The following is a 19,571-nucleotide window of genomic DNA, read 5'->3' as shown; positions in this document are numbered from 1 at the left end:
TTTATTTTCTATTTCAATAGATTTGCTCAAGAAAAATGGCATCATAATATGTGCCCTTTTGTGTCTGGCTTCTTTGACATAGCATAAGTTTTTCAAGGCTCATCCATCTGTATCATATATGCATATTTCATTCCTTTTTATTGCTGAAAAGTCATTCATTGTATGGATATACCACACTCCAACACATCCATCAGTTAATAGATATTGGCTTGTTTCCAATTCTTGGCTACTATGAATAATGCTGCTATGAACATTCTTGTTCAAGTTTTTTGGGGACTTATGTTTTCAATTCTCCTGGTATATACTTACTTAGGTGTGTAGAATTGCCAGGTCACATGATAAGTTAGTTTAGCACTTTGAGGAACTGCAAAAGTGTTTTCAAAGTTGTTCACCATTTAACATACCAGCAATACATGAGGGTTCTAATTTTTCTACATCCTTGCCAGCATTTGTTATCGTTTGTGTTTTTGATTATAGCATCCTATGTGTGGAAGTGGCATCTCACTGTCACTTTGATTTGGATTTATATAAATGCTAATGATGTTGAACATGTGTTTATTGGCCATTTTCAAATCTTCATTGGAGAAATGTCTATGCAGATCCTTTGCCCATTCTTTAATTAGGTTATTTGTCTTTTCATTTTTTAGCTGTGAATTCTTCATATATTTTGAATACAAGTCTCTTATCAGATATATGATTTGCAAATATGTTCTTCCATTCTGTGGATTGTCTTTTTGTTTTCTTGATATACTGTCATTTGCAACAAAAAAGTTTGTAATTCCGATGAAATCCAATTTATCTATTTTTCTTTCATTGCTTTATATAAAAAAATTGTCTAGCCTAAGGTTACAAACAGTTACTGAGAATTTTATAGTTTTAGCTTTTGCATTTAGGTCTTTGATCTATTTTGAGTTGAATTTTGTTGTGGCAAGAAGGGTTCGAATTTCATTCTATTGCACGTGGATATCCAGTTGCTCTAGCATCATTTGTTGAAAAGACTATTCTTTCCCTATTGAATTGTCTTTGCACCCTTGTTTAAAACCATTTGACCACAAATACAAGGGTTTATTGCTGGAGTCTCAAATCTACTCCATTGACCTATATGCCTATTCTTATGCCGGTACTACACTGTCTTGATTATTGCAGTTTTGTAGTAAGTGTTCATATTGAGAATTTTGGTGTTTTTTTTTTTTTCAAGATAGTGTCAGCTATTCTGGGTCCGGTACATTTCAATGCATTGCTTTTATTCTTTATGTGTGTGTGTGGGTGGGGGGGGAGGTTTTTAAGAGAAAGAAGAGAAAGAAAGAAAGATAGACATTGCTGAAGGAACTGTGTGATTTACTTTGATTTCTGAATGATTACTCTGCAGCACATCTTTTCTCCTGGGTGGGGGAATTTCTCCTTGATTTTGTCCTTGTTATGGTAGTTTTCTGTTTGTTTGTTGCCCACTGTTGATGAACACTGTGTAGTGTGGAATCAGACAAGACCTTATCTCCTACCTTGAGTCACCTGATGCTCAGAGGTTATTTCCACAGGAATGGGAGTGGGGAGCATGGTTCTCACAATCCCCCGTACACTCCTAGCAAAGCATTATCACATTCTTTGTTGTGATTGATATAGCTGATACACTGTTTTGACTGTATACCTCTTCAGCAATCACCTTTGAGTGTATATATATATATATATATATATATATATATATATATTGCACATTAAGTTTAAGTATACAAATATATATTCTTTGATTCATTTATAAGTTATATACACTAATAATTATTATATATTAAAATCATACATGCCAGGTGTGGTGGCACATGCCTGCAATCCCAGCTGCTCTGGAGGCTGATGCAGGAGGATTGCACATTTGAAACCAGCCTCAGCAACTAAGCAAGGATGTAAGCAACCTAGTGAGATCTTGTTTCAAAATAAAAAGTAAAAGGGCTGGGGATGTGTCTTAGTCGTTAAGTGTCCCTCAGTTCAATATCTGGTGCCAAAAATCAAACAAAAAATGAAAACAAAAACATATGCAAAATGGAAGTTTTGGAGAACGAGATTTAAAAATGCTTAGAAATAGAAGTCTTCCCACACTTCAGTGGCTTTTTTTTTTTTTTAAATCTCCCTGTAGACTGCCTTCTTGGATTTTACCTGTGTGTGTTTCTAGCATCCAGCCAAACAGGTCCTTGTAAACAGCAGAAGCTCATGTCTTCAAAAGAAAAAAAATCAGATCTCCTACTATTTTTATTATTTTATAGAACACTACCTCTATTTCTAGGTTTTGCATTAGCAAGTAAAGTTTCTGTGTTTATTGTCTGCTAGGATCAATTTGTGGAAGGTTGTGTGTTCCTCATCTCTCAGGTCTTCTACCTTTGATTGCACCTCATCTGACTTATTTATTTACAAAATAGTGATTCTATCATCTTTAATGTATACTCTTCATTTCATACCACGTTGGTCAAGCAGAGTCCTGCATAAAGAATTGAAAACAATGTCTCTATTCAGGGTGGCATCAAAGGAAGCTCTTGGGTATTGAAGTCAGAGAGGGCTTCAGGGAGCTGGATTTTAAAGGACAAGTAGACTGTTAGCCAAATGAAGACAGGAAGACCATTCCAGCTGACTTCAGAAGCAAAGGCAGGAATATGAGAAGCGAGGGGAAAATTTGGTGGAGCTGAACACAAAAGGCAATGGTGATTGCATCTCTGTGGGGTTTTGTTTGCTTGCAGTATTGGAGATTGAACCCAGAGCCTTGTGTATTCTATGCATCACTGACCTACATCCCCAGTACTTTTTTTGAATTTTACTTTGAGACAGGGTCTTACTAAGTTGCTCATGATGGCTTTCAACTTGAGATCCTCCTGCCCCAGTCTCCCAAGTAGCTGGGATTACAGGTGACAGCCACCCCTTCTAGAGCATCTGTTTTCAATAGATCACTCTGGAGATTCTGTGGAGTATTTGAGTCTTGAAGTTGAAAGTAGAGAGAGGTTGTTGGTTGCCTGAAGAGTAGGGCACAATTATAGATAACTACAAGGCAGAAACCTCTGTGCTCAGAAGCCCAAACTAAAACTGTCAAACCATTTTAGTAGTTTATTTAGAAAGTTCTTTTAAGGATTTTAGCACTTAACTCCCCCTCCCCCTCCCCCTCCTCCTTTTTTTTTTTTTTTCTTTTGGTCCTGGGAGTTGTTGCCCTTTCCCTTTGTCCCCATGACGCTTTATACCTTTATTAGATAATTACGACTTATTTCGTGGGAATCACGGGGGCTGGCTGGGGATGCTGTTTCTGGATTTCCGTTTGAGGCCTGCGGCTAAAGTTATACCCTGAGGTGCCTGGCCACACAGGTTTGCTCAAGCAAGGGCTTGTAGAGAAGGCTTCATTCCATCTCTGCCCCCATAAATCAAACCGCCCCCACACAAATAGAGGCTCAGACACATCTGGACAGAAAAAAAACCTCCGGGTGTATCGGGAACCACTGGGGTGGTCTAGGCCGGCCAGACAGCTCAGCTCTCCACCTCCTTTCCGGGTCTCAGCTCTGTCTGCCCACAAGAGAAAGAGGGACCTGACCACAGGGCGCCCTCGGGGTGGGCCCTGTGACCGCCACGCCCTCGATGGGCGTGGCCTCCCTAGGGCAGCCTTAGTGACGGCGCCGGCCCCGCCCGAGGGCGGGGCGCGAGCGCACGCGCGAGCTGGGCCCAAGCTGGCCTGGGAGCCGCGGATCCGAGCGCCCCTAGGGTGGCAGCGGCGACGCGATGGCTCCGGCTTTGGACCGGGAGGGTTACTGGGGCCCTACGACCTCCACACTGGACTGGTGCGAGGAGAACTATTTTGTGACCGAGTACGTCGCCGAGTTCTGTGAGTGTGGCCTGAGGCGGGGAGCGAGGGAGTAGGGACACCGGGCTGAGGGGAGGCGCCGTGTGGAGAAGGCAGAGGACGAACCTGGCCGCGAGGGGAGGCACCAGGCCTGGCGTCCGGGGCCGCGGGGGAAGCAGGAGTGTGGTCAAGGGTGTCCGGTGTGTCGAGGGAGGACTGCCGGAATCCGGTTTGGCTGGCCTTCACATTGGGTTTGGACGGGAATTGGGGAGCCTAAGGGGACAGCCTGAGAAGCAGGGCTGGAAATGGGAATTCCTACCTGTCCGCGGAGTGGAGACAGGCAGCGGGCAGCCCAGAAGGGGTCGGGAGAGTGGAGGTCTCTGCTTATTGGAATGAGAGCCCAGGACACCTGTTCTATTGTTGTCACCCCCTCCTCAGCCAGAGTGGAACACTTCCTTGCTCCGTCTTCCCCCAAGTCTGGGAAAACTTTAAGGTCTTTCCAGTCTTCTTTCTTCTTCCTTTCTCTCTCTCTCTCTGTATATTTAATTGTACTTGGACACAATACCTTTATTTTATTTATTTATTTTTTTAATGTGGTGCTGAGGGTCGAACCCAGCGCCTACCCACGCTAGGCGAGCGCTCTACCGCGGAGCCACAACCCCAGCCCTCTTTCTCCTTTCTTATATGACCCCCTTCACCATCTCCAGGAAACAGTTTTATGATCTCAGAGATCCAACTCCCTCTCCCATATCTTCGGGTACCAGAAATGATCTGCTAGTACTATTTAACTTCCATCTTGCGCCAGAAGTAGAAGGCCGAGGATCAAGTACCTTTCTGCTTGTGCCAGCCTTCCAAGGGCAGGAGGAACCAAGTCATTGCTTCACTGTGAACTTCATCAGACTTCCTAGGGGTTAATGGTCATCTGAGAACCCTGCTTCCACTAACCACACCTTCTGGGAACTTAAGAGTCCTCCTTAAGCCTTTGCTCTAACAGGCATTGCTGGCCAGGTCTGGGTTGTTGTTGTTGGTGGTTTTGTGTGTGTGTGTGTGAGTGTGTATGTGTGTTTTCCTAGATAATCATTTCTGCCAGGCTTGAGAGATTTTTGATTGTTTATTTTGGTCAAGTGTTTTTTTTTTTTTTTTTTTTTTTTTTTTTTTTTAAAACATACGTTGACAGGCTGGGGTTGTGGCTCAGAGGTAGAGAGCTTGCCTACTATGCATGAGGCACCAGGGCCGAGGGGGAAGCAGGAGAGTGGACAGGGGTATCCGGTGAGTGAGGACTGCCGGAATCTGGTTAGGCTGGCCTTCACACATAAAAAAAAAAATAAAGATATTGTGTCCATCTATAACTAAAAAATAAATATTAAAAAATATGTTGTTTTTTTAAATGGATCTTTTTGTTGTTGTTGTTGGAGATGGACAGAATACCTTTATTTTATTTATTTGTATGTGATGCTGGGGCCCGAACCCAGTGCCTTAGCATGCTAGGCAAGCACTCTACTACTGAGCCACAACCCCAGCCCCTATTTTGGTCAAGTTTTAAGAGCACAGGGTTTCATCCTTCTTTCAGGTACCTGCTTCTGCAAGATGCAGAGACAATCTAATTCTTTGGTTATTACTGCCTTATTTTAATTGAATCCACTTTGTCAGGACATGAGGCAAAACTCGTGGTAGCTAACCTTCTTATTACTGACTCCTTCTCCCAGGCATGTGTGTTTGGCTTTGTAGAAAAGAGGCAAGATCCCAGGTCTGGTGGCAGGCCAGAATCTCAGCGACTTGGGAGGCAGAGGTAGGAGGATCACAAGTTCAAAACCAACCTCAACAATTTAGCAAGGCCTAAGCAAATTAGGAAGACCCTGTCTCAAAAAAAAAAAAAAAAAAAAAGAAAAAAAAAAGAAAAAAAAGAGGCTAGAGTTTCATACCAAATAATCCTCCTTTATTCTTTTATTCTGTCCCAGTAGTTGGCTATTAAAAAGAAAGAAAGAAAGAAAGAAAACTTTTTTTTTGTAGCTTTTGGGACTTGATTTGGAGGAAGTTGAGACCATGATAGGGCTGAGAATCATTTTTCCTGAGCTATTAGATTTTTACATAATAATGGAGAAATATGGGCAAAGGGATTATTTGTAGTGTAATTACTTGGCAGTTCGAATATAGGTTAAGGAAGCATTTTATCAATTTTTTAAAAATTATTTACACATGACAGTATAATGATCTTGACATACATTTGAATCAGATGGGGTATAATTTCTCATTTTTCTGAGTGTACAGGTTGCAGAATCACATTGGTCATGTAGTCACGTATATACATACAGAAATTTTCAAAAATATCTTTATTTTATTTTTATGTGGTGCTGAGAATCGAACCCAGTGCCTCACGCATGCTAGGGGAGCGTGCTACCACTTGAGCCACATCCCCAGCCCATTTTTCAAATTTTTAAACTGCTTCGGCAAGCCCATACCTGGTCCAGAAGACCATGATCATGAGAGAGAGAAAGGATTTAAAGCTAGTCTCTCTGAGCTGGAAATGTAGAACTTTTTTCTTTTACTTGGTGGTTTCAAATATTGGATGGACTCTCTTATATAGTAGTTAACTTTTCCAGTTTCTCTAGAATTTAGAATTGGGGCAATGGATGGAGAAAACTAACATAAGGAATAACTTCAGCATAAAGAAAATCTTTCTAATGATATTAACACAGAACGGGTTGGCTTAAGGATAAGAGGACTTTCACTAAAGGTGTTACAGCAGACATTGCTCAGCTAACTAATGTGAGAATCTGAGGAGGAATTAACTAGTAGAGGAAAGGAGCCTGAGTTGGCCTTTAGATTCCCTGCAGCCTTTTTGGTCTACATAAGTATAATGACTTTTAGTTTAGAACCAAGGCTTTGGATTAGAATCAAAAGAGAATACTGGCAGTTTATCATGTGAATTATAAGAGAGCAGATACTAGTATTCTGACAGATAGCTCTGAGAAATAGGAAATGGCTTTAGTTCTCAATGTCCTCAGAAGAGGAAACTGAGCAGACTGCAGGACGGTTTTGTCACAGGAATCTGAGGGGTTGCAAGAAGAGGATGAGTGCATATGTTGGCAGCCCTTTGCGCATGTACCTTGGGAGAAAATGATTTGGAGGAAGTTGAGGTCAAATACCACAGCAAGTGGTGGGTGTCTATTATAACTTGAAATAAGAGAAATGGATCTTTGAAAAATATACTGTTTAATAATAATATGTTTAAAATATGTGTTCAAAATAAATGCCATTTTATCATTATATTTATATTAATGACAACATTAAGGATGATAGTAATAATAGTTGTTACCTGTATGTTTGCTGTGTTCCACAACTTGCTAAGCATTTCATATAATTTATCTCTTTTGATCTTTACAATAATTTTAAAAAGAAGGTATTGTTATCTCTCACAGTTTAGAAAATTGAGTTTCTGTGAACTAATTTATATACAGTCACAATAAATGGTGTAGAGACAGTATTCAAATTGAGATGTGACTTTAAAACTGTTAGACTGTATTGCCTCTCCCTTCATTCTTTCAATCACACATTCAAGGGGGATAGGACAGACAAGAAATCCTGTTCTATCACAAAAGATAAATTGAATAGCAATTCAAGTTATTCTAGTATCTTTCAACTATTCAATTCTCTTTCAGCAATAGAGTATATATTTTGGGGTTATAATAATGAGTTTGGGCAATTGTGTGTTTATATATGGTTCTTTATCACTTTCAGCACCTGAAAAACTATCTTTTTAGCATGAACCAACAACAATCTAAATTCCTTTTCATTTGAGCAGATTTGTAAGAACCAGGGAAAAGGGCAAAGGGTCTCTCTTTATTTGTGAAATAATGATCCGATTGATGCCAGACTTTTTAAGTATGGGAATCCTCACTTTGTCTGGTAGTATGGGACCATACAAATAGCCATGCACATTAAAACTAGACAAAACAGTCTTCATAATCAATAAGAAAAGTTAGAATTATTCTGTAACCTTTAAATTTTTTTGTCAAACATTGTATAAACCCTCTTATTGTTGGTTATAAATATGTAGGAGAATGAGAAAGAAGTAGAACTAAATTTTTTACACTATAACTTAAATAATTGAAAACACAGGTATTAAAATGTTTTATTTCTTTGTAAAATAGCTTATCAAGAGTAGTTTGGAGTGGGGGCTATAGCTCAGTGGTAGAGCGCTTGCCTAGCACATGTGAGGCACTGGGTTCTATCCTCAGCACCACATAAAAATAAATAAAGTAAAGGCATTGTGTCCATATACAATTAAAAAAAATTTAAAAAAAAGAGTGGGTTGAGGTTGTGGCTCATAACATTGTACTTTCATAACATTGAAAGTACAAAGAATAAAATGTTGTAAGCCAATTCAAATTTAGAAATGATTCATAGAGGCACAGCAATTTATTCCATGCCATAAATTGTGGGAAGAGCAGGCAAGCACTTTACAAAGTACTCTTTTTTTTAAGAAATATATTTTTAGTTGTAGATGGACACAATACCTTTATTTTGTTTATTTGTTTTTTATATGGTGTTGAGGATCAAACCCAGTGTCTCATGCGTGCTAGGCAAGTGCTCTACCACTGAGCCACAGCTCCAGCCACATAATATTCTTTTAGTGTTTATGTAATAATGGGATTTATGGAATGAAGATCTAGCAGCAGAGTTTGGACTATATTCAATTTCTCAGTTAATAAACAGTGATAACTGCAATTTGAATTGTGTTGTCGGGAGATTGGCATTATTTAACTAAACTCTGGTAACTGAAATTTGTGCCTGCTGAAACTCTAGAAAGTAAAGATTGCCTATGTATTAATAATGTACAGAACATTCCTATTAAGGAGATTAATGTTACATCTCCCATTCCCCACTTTTTGGGCTACTAGGGATTGAACCCAGTGTAGCTCATTCTACCACTGAGCTATATTCCCATCCATTTTATTTTGAGATGGGCCTCCGTAAGTTGCCAGGGCTGACCTCAAACTTGCGATCTGCCTGCTTCATTTTCCTGAGTAACTGGGATTACAGGTGTACCCAACTGCTTCTGGCTGTTAGCCCATTTTAAAGAAGAGGAAATTGAGTTTTAGAGAAGTTAAGAAACCTAGTGTCATACAGCTATTGAGTGGCAGAAAATGGTATTCCAATTTAGATCTCATAAGCCTTTCTACTAAGACAAACTATCTTCCCAAAGTGGAATTTCAAGTACTGTTGGACTAACAAAAGAAACATTACCTAAAAGGAAATGAAGGGGAATTCTAATTATCCAGTTAAAATTATTTAAAATGTTTCATTTATTCAGCAAATATTTACTGAGTACCTATTTTGTCAAGGCTTCAGTCTATTAAAGTATATATGAAGACAGATTTTCTCTTCTGGTTGTTGAGAGGCTAATTAGGAGTATGAACAGATACATTCAACAGGTACACTCCTACTTTCAAATGAACTGCATTCCTAAAATGCATTTGGAAGATCCTGGATTGACATTATGGGAGGGGTTGTCAGAAAGCTAATAAATATATTTGAAAATTTCTAATTATGGCTTTTATAGGGACTACCTCAGTCTGAGACAGTCACCTAGTTGGTAAGATTTCCATGGTTGGAGAGAATGAATGGCAGCTTATGTTATGACCATCTAGCTATCTTTATTTTGTTCTTGGGCTAGGATAATTCAAGCTTTTTTTGTGAATTTTTTGCTCCTCTTCCGTCCTTAGGAACTAGGCTAAAGGAAAGTGGGCAGCCCTCAGGCTTTATACTTTTGTTATGGGAAATTCACTTAGACGGGGAAAGAAATATTATTTTCTTATCACAGCAGCACAAGACAAAAGAGATTTTAGCCAGTTGCCTCTATCATACACATGCCCCAAAGGGCCTCTGGCTGCTTGTAGCTCTTTGCTGTTTTTCTTTTCCTTTCCTTTTCTTGGGTTCTCTTCCTAACATCTTCCTTGAATAGCAAGCCTCAAGTAAGTGAGCACACTTCTGGCTTTTTTTTTTTTTTTTTTGTTTCTGGGGCTCTGTGGGCTGGCAGAGGATGATAACTTTAAGGTAGATAATCCTTTCCCTAAGAGTTTCTGACAGGCAAGCAGCGGTACCTCCAGCTTATAGCCTAAAAACATCATAAGTCAACTGATGAAGAAAGGCCAAGTGAAAGGCCAGATTCAATGTACAAAAGGGTATGGGTTTAATATATCCAACTCAAAGACTGGCAGTAAGTTGTTTAGATGCTCTGATGAATATATATGTGACTTGTTGGAATACAAGGAAATGGTATTTATTAAAAACTTAAACAAAGATTCATAAAGGCTTTACAATATCCCTGCCTCAAGAACTACCATACCAACTGATGTTTTATTTAAATTGTGGAAAAATACACATAACACAAAATTTATCATCTTAACCATTTTTAAGAATATACAGTTCTGTAGTGTTAACATACATTCACATTGTTGTACACTAAATCTTCAAAATGCTTCATCTTGTGAAACTGAAACTCTATTCAAACTCTATAACAGCTCTTCATTCTCTCCTCTCTCTAGCTTCTGGCAACTGTCATTTTATGTCTCTATTTATTATTCCAGATATATAAGAGGAATCATATAATATTTGTCTTTTTGTGACTGTCTTTTTTCACTTAGGATAATGTCCTGAAAATTCACAACATGGATGTTATAGCATGTATGAGAATTTCTTTTTTTAAAGGCTGTATAATATTCTATTATATGTACATACCATATTTTCTTTATCCATTCTTCCATTGATGAACACTTGGGTCACTTCTACCTCTTGGCTATTGTGAATAGTGCAGCTATGAATGTGGGTAAACAAATAGCTCTTCAAGCCCCAATAGTAATATTGTTGGATCATGTGGTAACATAGCAGCTATTTTAAATTTTTCATCATAAGGAAGCATCTTATTTGTTATAGGCTCCATGAATTTATTATCACTCTCACATAAATTGTAATTTATTATTATTCTACTTAAGTTTTGATTGTACTTTATCCCTGTTTTAATTAGTGTAAGGCACATGTCAATCAGATGAATGCTGGTCACTGTTACCACACTATATTGATCCGTGTGAGATAGTTACTAATTAATGTTTTAATATAACTCTAGTCCAAAGCAAAACAGCATACTGTTTTTATTGCAATCTTCTTGTGGATAAATGTGATTTTTAAAATATTGGAAATAGCCTATAGAAATAATAATAGCTAACACTTATGGGGCTTAATGTGCAACATTCTCTTGTGTATTACATGATAAGAACCCTTGTTATAATATTTACAAATTTAAAAATATATATTTCTTTTTTTTTTCATGGTTATAAAAATTTATTTTGGTACAAAAAAATAAACTAACCTGTAAAGTATCACTTACTTTCACACTGTTTTTTTGTTATTTTGGTACTAAGGATTGAACTCAGGGACACTTTACTACTGAGCCCTTTTTACTTGTTGGGACAAGGTCTCAAGAAGTTGCTGAAGTTGGTCTGGAACTTGCAATCCTCCTGCCTCAACCTCCTTAGTAGATGGGATTACAGATGTGTAACACCACATCCAGCTATTTACATACTATTGTAGAGCAACAACAGACACATCTGCTACAGACTTCAAGAATATCATGTGTGCTTTAGAAAAAGTTCATTACAATTTGGTATTTTATCAATTTTCATTGCTAATTGGGGTCAAACAGTGTGAAGGAGGGAGTAACTAATTATCTCCCTCTCCTGATTTTCCATAATTTCACTAAATCTCCACTGGGAGACCCAGTGGTTGAGATGTTGCATAATTATGCTAGAGTATGGGAAGGGTAGTAAAACCAGAATCCCACCAAACTATAAAAATATCTTTCCTTAGTCATGGTAGCATATGCCCATAAATGAGCAACTTGGGAAGCTAAGGCAAGAAAATTCCAAGTTTGGGGCCAGCCTCAGCAACCTAGTAAGACTCTGTCTCAAAAAAAGGGAGAGGGGAATGGGAGTATAGCTCAGTGGTAGAGCAACACTGGGTTTAATCCCCACTACCCTTCCCCCAAATAACACTTTTTCTTGTTCTTCTCGCCTGTTTCTATGGAAGGATTCTACTTTATATCCTTCATGAGCCAGCAACAGTTGTAACATGAAGGTTCCTTTCAGTTACAGTTGCAAAAGTCATTTACATTTATGAGGTTTTGACATCTCTTGGAAGGAAGCAAACTAGGAGACTGATTTGGATCTGCTTAAATGGATAACAATTTCACTAGGAATCCAGAGGAAATGCTGGTAACGTTGAAGTAACCATGCCTATACTCATATGTAAGTTCAGTCAGCTCATTGAGATACTATCCCCAAATCTTTAAGTGACACATTTGAATTGAGTCACTGTGAAGAGATGGTCTTGACTCCACTGGCTGTGGTTATTTTCTTTGATCTGAATGTCTATCAATCCTTACCAGCCGTAGCAGCAACTGCTTGGTAAAACTTTGCCACGAAGTCTGGGTCACTGACCTCCAGTTGTCTGACAAATTCATTGCGTTCCTGCTCAGCCCAACCTTGAAACCACTGATCCCAAAGATGTAGCTGACATTCAAAGATACAAGGTGGTCGGTTTACACCAGATACACTAAGTTGCTCCAGACCATCCAGCAGTGGCTGTAATTTTCCTGGCACTGCCTTTGCTACCAGGTCCTGTAGAAAACGTTCACGCTGGGGACCTGACCAACTGGCAAACCAGTGAAGAATACACTTCATCTCCTGGGAAGTGATGTAAGACATGGGGGGAGGGGAAGAGTTGGTAATATTGTCTGGTACTGAGGGTAATGGAGAAGGGAAGGATGGTGGCATTGAAGAGGAAGATGATTCCAGTGGCATCCTCCTAGAGTCTCAGAGAACACGGAGACTGTCACAAGAGTTCTTTGACTCCAACTACCGCCTCTGCTTCCATATTTCCTGAAAACCCTAAACAGGGCCAGCCCGGCCAATATATATTTCTTTAGTTGTAGGTGGCCACAATGACTTTATTTTATTTATTATTTTTATGTGGTGCTGAGGATCGAACCCAGTGCTTCACACATGCTAGTCGAGTGCTCTACCACTGAGCTACAACCCTAGCCCTATTTACAGTTTTTTTTAAGTTACTCTTTTAAGTTTTAGTCATATTTTAGAGATCTGGAAATTTAAGGCAGAGAAGGATTGAATAATTTGTTTAAAGTTTTCTACTTTGCCAGGGACAAAATGAAGATTTGAATTCGTGCATTGCTTTTTTTTAAATATTTATTTTTTAGTTGTAGTTGGACACAATACCTTTTTTATTCATTTATTCTTATGTGGTTCTGAGGATTGAACTCAGGGCCTCACACGTGCTAGGCGAGTACTCTACCGCTGAGCTACACACCAGCCCCTTGAATTCATGCATTTCTGACTCCAAAGTACATTCATATCTCTCTCTCCCTCTCTCTCTCACTAAAATATCTTGGCTGGGGTGGCTGAGGCCTTGGGGCTGGGATTCTGACAAGAGGAAGCAGGTCAGGCTGAAGAAGCTCTTGTTATTTTGAAAAATTTTAAATGTGCGAAAAGACTTCTTTGCTGGAATATCTTAGAGCACACATCAGGGGTCATCTGTGATATCATTTGGAGTGATTGCAGGTCATTTTACTTCCACATAATTTCTAAAAAAGCGAGGATGTTTTAAATATTAACAATTTCTTTGGTTGCATGTGGTGGCACATGATTGTCATCCCAGGGGCCCCGGAGGTGAGTTATAAATTACTTATAATAAAATATATCCTTTTAAAAATATTTTTTTTTAGTTGTAGATGAATACAATACCTTTATTGTTTATTTATTTATTTATGTGATGCTTAGGTTCTAACCCAGTGCCTCACACATGCTAGGCAAGTATCTACCACTGAGCTACAACCCCAGCCCTAAGACACATCCATTTAAAGTGTATAGTTTGTAAAGTTTTGATAGGTGTGTATACCTATGTAACTACCATCTCAATCAAGATGTGGACTGTTTTTTAAAAATATTTATTTAATTTTTTTAGTAGAAGTTGGACACAATACCTTTATTTTATATATTTGTTTATTTTTTTATGTGGTCCTGAGGATCGGACCCAGGGCCTCGCATGTGCTAGGCAAGCACTCTACCGCTGAGTCACAATCCTAGTCTGAACTGTTTTTATTACCCTGAAAAGTTATCAGAGCATGCCTTTCTAATCATATGCTAATACTGATTGATTTCCAAAGTAGGTAATATTATAATCCCAATTTTACAGTTGAGGACATTGAAATTTAAGAAGATTAAGAAAATTGCCCAAGGTCACATATTACTAAGTGGCAGAGCCCAAGTGACCCAAAAGCCACTTTAATTCCAGAGCTGTATGATGGACTACCATACTATTCCTGCCTTCCTCCATACAATTTTTTAAACCTTACTAAATCCAGAGACCTCAGACAAGGAACTAGTGATCTAATATTAGAAGTAAGGAAAAGACTTTGAGAAGTGAATTGATCTGGCCAAGCTTCTGTTGCAAATTAGTGTTGAAGACTAGACTTCACCACATTCTGTAGTTTCTCAGTCTGGTAAATGGTAGAGAGGAGGGGAAGAATATTAGTATTGTTGATTTCATATTTTAATGAGTTACCAAATCATAGGACTTCCTCAGAACAAAAAGAATTCTCAATGAACTGTTTTATTATGGTGAAGATGCTAACAGTACATTAATTAGTGTTTCTCATTTTCATGTGCATGTGAATTACTTGGGGGATCTTGTTAAAACACATATTCTACTTTAGTAGGTCTGAAAAGTGGTCTTAGAGTCTGCATTTCTTATAAGCTATCAAGTGATTCCAGTACTGCTGGTATAGAGATTGCACTTGGAGAAGCAAGCCTTTACAGTTCATAGAGCACTTTCCATCTTTTCCCCCCATGAACTGTAGGTGTTATCTCTGTTTGTATGTAAGGAAACCAAGTTCAGAAAGATAATGCCAGGCGTGGTGGCACACACCTTTAATCCCAGTGATTTGGGAGGCTGAGGGAAGATGACAAGTTCAAGGCCAGCCTCAGCAATTTAGCAAGGCCCTAAGCAATTTAGCAAGACCCTGTCTCAAAATAAAAAAAGGGCTGGCAGTATGGCTCTGTGGTTAAGCACCCCTAGGTTCAATCCCCAGTAACAAGGGTTGGGGGAGGGGGAATCAAAAACAACTTCTTCAAGACCCAAGGGACTGGTACAGAAGCCTAGATTTCTAGGCTTGATTTTCCTGAAAACACTGCACTTGAAGGAAAGCTTGAAAATGATTATCCTGGGTTATGAGCTAAATTAAACATTTTCATTTCTGAAATAATTTTTATTCTTATCTACTTCTAATGCCTTTCCCAAGCTCAAACCAAACCAATTTTTAGACTCAAGTCTGTAGTTAGCAATTAGAGATAGTAGGTGCTTGAAGGTGGAGTTTATTTTGAAATCTAACCTTAGTGTTTATCTAGTTCTTCCAAGATGTTAGCTAGGAAGAATTGTCACTTGTTAGCACATGTTGGAAAAAAAATGATTTTAAAAAAGAAGAACAGTAATTGGTATGTGGGTAATTAAGAATAATAGAATGATTCCTCAAATGGCAATTTGCAGAACTTCACTGAGCTGGGATACATAGAATAGTAGTTATGAAAGTCTTTCCAGTACATTATTTTAGGTTAAAATTTTAAGTTACTTCTTTGATTTTTGAGTTCTGCCATTTTCCTTTGCTAGGTGTATCCTAGTCAGTAGGGAAAACTTAGATGAAGATTTTTAGGTATTGCAGAAGAGCAATGGCATGAAGAAACATTTTAGGGCCCAGCAAAATGATAAGAACTCACCAGAGATAACAAAAGTAATTTATGGTGGCACAAAAATCCTAGATGTTTTACTGTGGGGAAAGTACATAGTATAACAGAAAGATTGCTGCACTTCAAGTCAGAATCAGTTTCCTATCTGGACTTTGCTTCACTTAAGGTTTGTAACTTTGGGCAAATCACTTAATTGTTCTCTGTATCAGTTTTCTATAAAATAAGATTTTTTTTTTTTTTTTTTTTGTAAATTTCTGGTGCTGAGGATTGAAACCAGGCCCTCAGGCATACTAGGCAAGTGCTATACCACAAAGCTAAATCCCTAGCCCTTGATTGGTTTTTAAGTGAAATTTTTTACACATATAACAAAGTTGGAAGAATTCTGCAGTTAATGTTCACTTATTCACTACCTAGATTATACTATTAAGATTTTTTTTATTGTTGGTCGTTCAAAACATTACATAGTTCTTAATATATCATATTTCACAGTTTGATTCAAGTGGGTTATGAACTCCCATTTTTACCCCGTATACAGATTGCTGTATCACATCAGTTACACTTCCATTGATTTACATATTGCCATTCTAGTGTCTGATGTATTCTGCTGTCTATCCTATTCTCTACTATCCCCCCTCCCCTCCCCTCCCCTCCCCTCTTCTCTCTCTACCCCCTCTACTGTAAATCATTACTTCCACTTGTATTATTCTTCTCTTACCCCTCACTTCCTCTTATATGTAATTTTGTATAACCCTGAGGATCACCTTCCATTTCCATGCAGTTTCCCTTCTCTCTCCCTTTCCCTCCCACCTCTTATCCCTGTTTAATGTTGATCTTCTTCTCAAGCTCTTCATCCCTACCCTGTCCTTGGTTACTCCCCTTATATCAAAGAAGTCTTTTGGCATTAGTTTTTTAAGGATTGGCTAGCTTCAACTTAGCATAATCTGCTCTAATGCCATCCATTTCCCTCCAAATTCTATGATTTTGTCATTTTTTAAAGCAGAGTAATACTCCATTGTGTATAAATGCCACATTTTTTTTTATCCATTCGTCTATTGAAGGGCATCTAGGTTGGTTCCACAATCTTGCTATCGTGAATTGTGCTGCTATGAACATCGATGTAGCAGTGTCCCTGTAGCATGCTCTTATTAGGTCTTTAGGGAACAGACCGAGAAGGGGAATAGCTGGGTCAAATGGTGGTTCCATTCCCAGCTTTCCAAGAAATCTCAATACTGCTTTCCAAATTGGCTGCACCAATTTGCAGTCCCACCAACAATGAACAAGTGTACCCTTTTCCCCACATCCTCTCCAGCACTTGTTGTTGTTGTTGGACTTCATAATGGCTGCCAATCTTACTGGAGTGAGATGGTATCTTAGGGTGGTTTTGATTTGCATTTCTCTGACTGCTAGCGATGGTGAGCATTTTTTCATGTACTTATTGATTGATTGTATGTCCTCCTCTGAGAAGTGTCTGTTCAAGTCCTTGGCCCATTTGTTGATTGGGTTATTTGTTATCTTATTGTCTAATTTTTTGAGTTCTTTGTATATTCTGGATATTAGGGCTCTATCTGAAGTGTGTGGAGTAAAGATTTGTTCCCAGGATGTAGGCTCCCTGTTTACCTCTCTTATTGTTTCTTTTGCTGAGAAAAAACTTTTTAGTTTGAGTAAGTCCCAATTGTTGATTCTAGCTGTTAACTCTTGCGCTATGGGTGTCCTATTGAGGAATTTGGAGCCCGACCCCACAGTATGTAGATCATAGCCAACTTTTTCTTCTATCAGACGCCGTGTCTCTGATTTAATATCAAGCTCCTTGATCCATTTTGAGTTAACTTTTGTGCATGGTGAGAGAAAGGGATTCAGTTTCATTTTGATGCAAATGGATTTCCAATTTTCCCAGCACCATTTGTTGAAGATGCTATCCTTTCTCCATTGCATGCTTTTAGCCCCTTTATCAAATATAAGATAGTTGTAGTTTTGTGGATTGGTTACTGTGTCCTCTATTCTGTACCATTGGTCCACCTGCCTGTTTTGGTACCAGTACCATGCTGTTTTTGTTACTATTGCTCTGTAGTATAGTTTGAAGTCTGGTATCGCTATACCGCCTGATTCACACTTCCTGCTTAGCATTGTTTTTGCTATTCTGGGTCTTTTATTATTCCATATAAATTTCATGATTGTTTTATCTATTTCTACAAGAAATGCTGTTGGGATTTTGATTGGCATTGTATTGAACTTATAGAGAACTTTTGGTAATATTGCCATTTTGATGATGTTAGTTCTGCCTATCCATGAACAGGGTATATTTTTCCATCTTCTAAGGTCTTCTTCTATATCTCTCTTTAGGGTTCTGTAGTTTTCATTGTATAAGTCTTTCATCTCTTTTGTTAGGTTGATTCCCAAGTATTTTATTTTTTGGGGGGATATTGTGAATGGAGTAGTTGTCCTCATTTCCGTTTCAGAGGATTTGTCGCTGATATACAGGAATGCCTTTGATTTATGCGTGTTGATTTTATATCCTGCCACTTTGCTGAATTCATTTATTAGCTCTAATAGTTTCTTTGTAGACCCCTTTTGGGTCTGCTAGGTATAAAATCATGTCATCTGCAAATAGTGATAATTTAAGTTCTTCTTTTCCTATTTTTATGCCTTTAATTTCTTTCGTTTGTCTAATTGCTCTGGCCAGTGTTTCGAGGACTATGTTGAACAGAAGTGGTGAGAGAGGGCATCCCTGTCTTGTTCCAGATTTTAGAGGGAATGCCTTCAATTTTTCTCCATTCAGAATGATGCTGGCCTGTGGCTTATCATAGATTGCTTTTACAATGTTGAGGTATGATCCTGTTATCCCTAATTTTTCTGGAGTTTTGAACATAAAGGGATGCTGTACTTTGTCGAATGCTTTTTCTGCATCTATTGAGATGATCATATGGTTCTTATTTTTAAGTCTATTTTTTTTTAAAGAGAGAGTGATAGAGGGAGAGAGAGAGAGAGAGAATTTTTTTTTAATATTTATTTTTTAGTTATTGGCGGACACAACATTGTTGTTTGTATGTGGTGCTGAGGATCGAACCCAGGCCGCACGCACACCAGATGAGCGCGCTACCGCTTGAGCCACATCCCCAGCCCCTTTTTAAGTCTATTGATGTGGTGAATAACATTTATTGATTTCCGTATATTGGACCAGCCTTGCATCCCAGGGATGAATCCTACTTGATCATGGTGTATAATTTTTTTGATATGTTTTTGAATCCGATTCGCCAGAATTTTATTGAGGATTTTTGCATCTAGGTTCATTAGAGATATTGGTCTGTAGTTTTCTTTCTTTGAAGTGTCTTTGTCTGGTTTAGGTATCAGGGTGATGTTGGCCTCGTAGAATGTATTTGGAAGTTCTCCCTCTTTTTCTATTTCCTGAAATAGCTTGAAAAGTATTGGTGTTAGATCCTCTTTAAAGGTTTTGTAAAACTCTGCTGTATACCCATCCGGTCCTGGGCTTTTCTTAGTTGGTAGTCTTTTGATGGTTTCTTCTATTTCCTCTATTGTTATTGGTCTGTTTAGGTTGTCTATATCCTCCTGACTCAATCTGGGCAGATCATATGACTTAAGAAATTTATCTATGCCTTCACTATCTTCTATTTTATTGGAGTATAAGGATTCAAAATAATTTCTGATTATCTTCTGTATTTCTGAAGTGTCTGTTGTGATATTGCCTTTTTCATCCCGTATGCTAGTAATTTGAGTTCTCTCTCTTCTTCTCTTCGTTAGCATGGCTAAGGGTCTGTCGATTTTATTTATTTTTTCAAAGAACCAACTTTTAGTTTTGTCAATTTTTTCAATTGTTTCTTTTGTTTCGATTTCATTAATTTCAGCTCTGATTTTAATTATTTCTTACCTTCTACTTCTTTTGCTGTTGTTTTGCTCTTCTTTTTCTAGGATTTTGAGATGAAGTATGAGATCATTTATTT

The 19,571-nt window shown here is 38.3% G+C and overlaps 2 protein-coding genes across 3 annotated transcripts in view; one reads left to right on the top strand and one right to left on the bottom strand.

The window, feature by feature from the left end:
• Positions 1-3,661: 3,661 nt before the first annotated feature.
• ACER3 (alkaline ceramidase 3) overlaps positions 3,662-19,571 on the top strand; it is a 180,469-nt gene continuing 164,559 nt past the window's right edge. For both annotated transcript variants that reach the window (XM_081274044.1, XM_081274043.1), the window contains exon 1: positions 3,662-3,844. In XM_081274044.1, the coding sequence (XP_081130170.1) occupies positions 3,742-3,844 (103 nt within the window). In that variant the 5' untranslated portion in view covers positions 3,662-3,741. The remainder of the gene's footprint in view (positions 3,845-19,571) is intronic.
• Positions 11,133-12,670, bottom strand: LOC308642903 (uncharacterized protein C14orf119 homolog). The gene has a single exon (XM_081282283.1). It carries the CDS (start codon positions 12,658-12,660, stop codon positions 12,232-12,234), a length of 429 nt encoding a protein of 142 aa, XP_081138409.1. The 5' UTR covers positions 12,661-12,670; the 3' UTR covers positions 11,133-12,231.

This window comes from Spermophilus citellus, assembly GCF_964194105.1.
Source record: "Spermophilus citellus genome assembly, chromosome: 2".
NCBI lineage: Eukaryota > Metazoa > Chordata > Mammalia > Rodentia > Sciuridae > Spermophilus > Spermophilus citellus.
This window is presented reverse-complemented; position numbering and strand designations above follow the sequence as displayed.

Excerpts from the sequence above, each read along its gene's own strand:
- LOC308642903 (XM_081282283.1), bottom strand. The coding sequence starts at position 12,660 with ATGCCACTGGAATCATCTTCCTCTTCAATGCCACCATCCTTCCCTTCT.